General features: G+C 27.8%; 1 protein-coding gene across 1 annotated transcript; it reads left to right on the top strand.

Annotated features, from left to right (window-relative positions):
- The first annotated feature begins 4,347 nt into the window (after window positions 1-4,347).
- Window positions 4,348-4,866, top strand: LOC145067435 (uncharacterized). Its single transcript, XM_079014576.1, has one exon. It carries the CDS (start codon window positions 4,348-4,350, stop codon window positions 4,864-4,866), a length of 519 nt encoding a protein of 172 aa, XP_078870702.1.
- The last annotated feature ends 315 nt before the right edge of the window (window positions 4,867-5,181 follow it).

Consider the following 5,181-nt stretch of genomic DNA (forward strand, 5'->3'; position numbering starts at 1 on the left):
CACATCAACAACATGAAAAAAGCAACGAATAAAAAGTAATATGATGAAACCTATGAAAACAATTGTTAATGTAGTTTTTTTATTTAACTATGCATAATTTTTTTTTTTTGCAAATAGGTATGCACGATGAAGACTAATTATGTTGAAATAAAGAGGAAGAAAGTATAGAAGAATGATAATCTACTATTATTATAGATGATTTAATCAAAATTAGGTAGATTTTATGTGTTCTACATCTAAGCTTCGATATCTAACAACCACATATTTATTTTTGTCATATATATATATATATATATATATATATATATATATATATATATATATATATATATGGCTAGGTTATAATGTGGATGAACAACTATTGTGTGGACGTACGGATAATGTTATTTTATGAAAATTAGTAAGAGAATATGTTTTTTACTAATGTGAATATGTTCAATCTCACAAAACTATTGTTATTTTAATGGATTTTCACCAATTCTAATTCATTTTTGTTCTCATTCATCGTTTTTTATTTATTTTATTTTTTACAAAATACGACTCAATAAGCATCCTGATAACATTCTGACAGAATGAGAATAATTAAAAAAATGTATAATAACCTTATAGATGATTTAATTAGTGAAAATGCTTAATAATTAAAATAATTATATAAGATTGAACGTATTCATATTATCAAACAACATATTTTCTTTGTAATTCTCACATAATAACATTATCCACACGTCCACACAATAGATGTCAATCCGCATTTGAATCTAACTCTCTCTCTCTCTCTCTCTGTATATATATATATATATATATATATATATATATATATATATATATATATATATATAGGGAAAAGTTCAATAGAGAACCAATATGGATCAAAGAACCAATGAACCCATCTTAACCATTTATTTTCTTTTAATTTTGGCCATTAATCCTTAATTAACCAAAAAAACACGGTGGGGCATTTTGGTAAGTTCAGCGTCTCATTTAATATTCATGTTTGTCTCCGTTAGCATCTTCTGTTACTGTCATTCATCTTCTAACACTGATCGATCCAAAAGCACGTCTGTTCTTCGAAATCTCAACCTTTTTCATCCAATTTACTAATAGTTTCTTCAGATTTCAGCTAATAATCAGGTATTTTTAACATCTATTCATCTTTCATTTATGATTATTAGGTCAATTATGGACTTTGATTTTACCGTTTTTTTTCCGATGCATTGTTTATCAATCTTATTTTTATTGTTAATGCAATCGTCTGATTGTCAAATTCGATAGATTTTACCATTTAATCTTCAAATTGTTATGTTTTGTATTGTTAATTTGGTAATTTTATGTCATATGTTGAATATCCGTTTGATGTTACTGTTTTTCATTCGATCGTTTCTGTAATCATTCGTCTGTAATGCATATTCGACATTTAGATTATCAATTATATCTTGAGCATCTTCTAACATTTAAGTTTTTTCCAAACTTTTAGTGATTTTGAGAATCTTATCTTATCTTGTGCATATATTTTAAAGTTTTGTGATTATCTTGTTTATTTGTTTCCTTTTTTTGTATAATTATCAATTCTAAATTTCTAATCTGTATATAAACTCCAGGTTACTTACGATTCATTATGAGTTCTCTGAATTCTTGTTCAGATTTGCATTCAATTATTAATGAACAATCACGTAAGTTTTTTTTCTTAATATAAATTTCACATTTTCTATATAATGTAATAAAATAGATGTTTTTTTTTGGTTTTGCAGTTCATGATCAATCATCTTCAAATATGAATATTGATCATTCAAATAGCAGTAATTCTTGTTCAGAATTGCATTCAATTATTAATGAACAATCACGTAAGTTTTTTTTTTCTTAATATAAATTTCACATTTTATATATAATGTAATAAAATAGATGTTTTGTTTGGTTTTGCACTTCATGATCAATCATCTTCATGTATGAATATTGATCATTCAAATAGCAGTAATTCTCGTTATAGTTTTGATTTTGAGCTCTACAATACTGAAACTTTTAAGCTTGTTCCTTATGATAAGTTGATACGTAAGAAGCCTTTCAAAGGATTGTTGTTTGATTCGTTGGACATTGGTCTTGACTTTTACAAGACTTATGGTCAAGAATCTGGTTTTGATGTGAATATGTCAAGTCAAAAAAGATACAATGATGGCACAATTCGTATTAGATATTTGACATGTAGTAGATCTGGTTTCACGGAGTCATTCAAGAATGAAAATATTAATGTGAAATTTTCAGATGTTAAGAGAAGGTGAACTTCTTCTAAGAAGAACGGATGCCCTGTTGTTTCAAAGTTCAAGAATCTCTGATGTTCTTTAATGTTCTACATTTATATGTTTGTTGAAGATCACAACCATGAACTTGTTGCTCAAGATCAGTTGCACTTATTAAGGATTAATAGGACAATGGATTTTCTTGATGAATCCTTTATACATAAGGTTGGTACTTGTAACATTGGTGCTTCAAAAGCTTATAACTTGGTGAGTAGTATGAAGGGTGGCTTTGATTCTAGGGGAGAGAATGCAGTTGACTTTAAAATTTTCATAGAGATTTAAATTCTAAAATTGGTGTCAAAGATTCCCAAATGGTTGTGGATATATTGACAAACAGAAAATTATGTTTCTCTAATTTTTCGATTGAGGTCCAAAAAGATGTTGATGATCATCTTACTAGACTTTTTTGGGCTGATGATACTTCAAAAGCCAACTATAAAGAATTTGGAGATGTACTATCTTTTGATGCTACTTATCAAACAAAAAAGTAATTTCTAATCCTTATTTGTTCTTTTTATGGTATTTGTTCTTTTTAATAATACTTATCAAAAAAATCCAGGTATTCTATGGTATTTTTTCTTTTTACTGGAGTTGACTACCACAAGCATTGTGTTACTTTTGATGCTGGTTTACTAGCTCATGAGACAGCAGATGCATATGTGTGGTTGATTGAAGTGTTTCGTAAAGCATTTGTCAAGCCACCCATGATGATTGTAATAGATCATGATTCATCAATGAAGAAAGCTGTTAATTTTGTTTTTCCTGAATCGAAGCATAGACTATGCATGTGGCACATCACTCAAAAACTTGAGGAAAAGGTATATTCTTTGTTTCTTGATTCCTATATGTACTTATAACCATATAGATCATAAAGCACATTGTGAATTCACAATGTAAATTTGCATATGATGAAAGGAACAAATCTAAATCATAAATCACACTGTGAATTCATAATGTTAACCAAATGTTATGTTACTATGAATTACATCAAATATTCAACATATATAATGCTTCTTATGTGTTTCTTTTTTTTTAGATTCCTATCGATGTTTATAACCATCCGGACTTCCACAAGACATTTTTTGATATTATATGGAATCTTCAATGTTCTCCACAAGATTTTGAAAGTTCGTGGTCAACAATGTTAAGTAAGTTTCATCTAAAAGAAAATGACTGGTTAAGGTCTGTTTTTAAAATAAGGGATTTATGGATTCCAGCTTTTATGAGAGATCTTGAACTTTTTGGTTTGATGCAAACTACTTCAAGATCAGAGAGTCTGAATTATGCTTTCTCACATTTTTTACAACATAAATCAAATTTGGTGAAGTTCATGATGTCGTTTGATAGTGCAATGGAGAAGCAAAGGCATCAACAATCTTTATTAGATTATCAGTCCACAACTACTACCCCCAAGCTAAGGACTCCTTTGGCTATTTAAAAGCATGCATCAGAAATTTATACACATAATATTTTCTTGGACATTCAAAAAGAGTTATACAAATTTGTGTTTATGTTTTGAGAGATAAGAAGAAAAAAAAAGTTTATTGTAAAAAATGTGAATGAGGATGAAGATTCTGATGATTTTTATCAAAATAGTCTTCCTTCTCATTGTCCTAATACTCGTTACAAGGTATGTCTCTTTTTCCTAATACAGTTTATTAAATATAAAATGTAGTTTAAAAATTCACACTATGAATGTAAGATGTTTTACTAATTCACGGTGTGAATTTTTATAGAGTTATAAATTGGCTTGTACTTTTCATTAGATTAGTATGGAATATGTATTTTTTTGTGAATTTGATTTGAAGTACATATTTATATTATAATATTATGATTTCTATTGTTATGTTGATTAATAATGTGAATCGATGTTAATTTGTATAGTTTTTATCGAATGGTATGATATAGAATTTCTTATTGACATATTAATTTGTTTATTAATGATAATTTTGTAGGTTGTATTTAGTGAAGGGGTGATAGCATTAGCATCAGTTGTAGCTGCATGCTTTTTGTCCAGGAAGGATTGTTATGTTGTCATATGTTTTTCATATTAAATATGAAAGAGTATGATGAAATTCCATCAAATTTCATTTTGAGGAGATTGGGAAAAGATATCATAGCTGATGGATTGTTGAGGAAAAAGTACTCATATCCTCATAAAGGCAGTCAAAATGAGTGTTTGATTCAAGATGCGTGTGCTATTCTTCGTTTGTCCATTAACAAGATAGAAAATAATGAGGAGGAGTTAGCTAAATATATAAGGCAACTTCAGGAGGTTGATAGTGGTATTCCTTTATGTACCTCATCAAGGGCATCTTCGAGTAGATCAGTTCACATTGAAAAAATTATTGGAGCTGCAGTACCTAATGTTATCAACATTCATAATCCAGAGGGGATCAGAAAAAGGGGATGGGCCAATGGTAAAAGAATCAAGAGCACTAGAGAGAAAGTGATTGAGAAATCTAAAAAGGGTTCTAGGTTGTGCAGTTTATGTCATAAACCAAATCACAATGCTAGGAGTTGCATTTTGAGGTTAAAGAATTTTGATTTAGAATCTGAGGTTATAGAAGGCTGATTGTTTCTATTTTTTTCTTTTTAAGACTACTAAAATAAGATTTGATTTTTGTAATGATCATTCAATGGATAGAAATGTTGAAATATTGATGTTAATTTTGATATTCATTGTTTTAGACTTTATTTCTAATAATAGAATATATTTTTTTCAAATTTATTGTTTTTGGTTAAAGATATTTTTTTATTGTTAGTTTTATGAATCTTTTCTAATAAAATTTTCATGCTAATGATTTAATTTATGTATATTATTGTTAATCTCATATTTAAAATTTTCATGTTAAAGATTGTCTTAATGTAATTTAATTCACATTGTGAA

The sequence above is a fragment of the Lactuca serriola genome, chromosome 8, assembly GCF_051521515.1.
Source record: "Lactuca serriola cultivar US96UC23 chromosome 8, Lser_US96UC23_V15, whole genome shotgun sequence".
NCBI lineage: Eukaryota > Viridiplantae > Streptophyta > Magnoliopsida > Asterales > Asteraceae > Lactuca > Lactuca serriola.

Coding starts and splice junctions, on each gene's coding strand:
- LOC145067435 (XM_079014576.1), top strand. CDS start 4,348: ATGAAAGAGTATGATGAAATTCCATCAAATTTCATTTTGAGGAGATTG.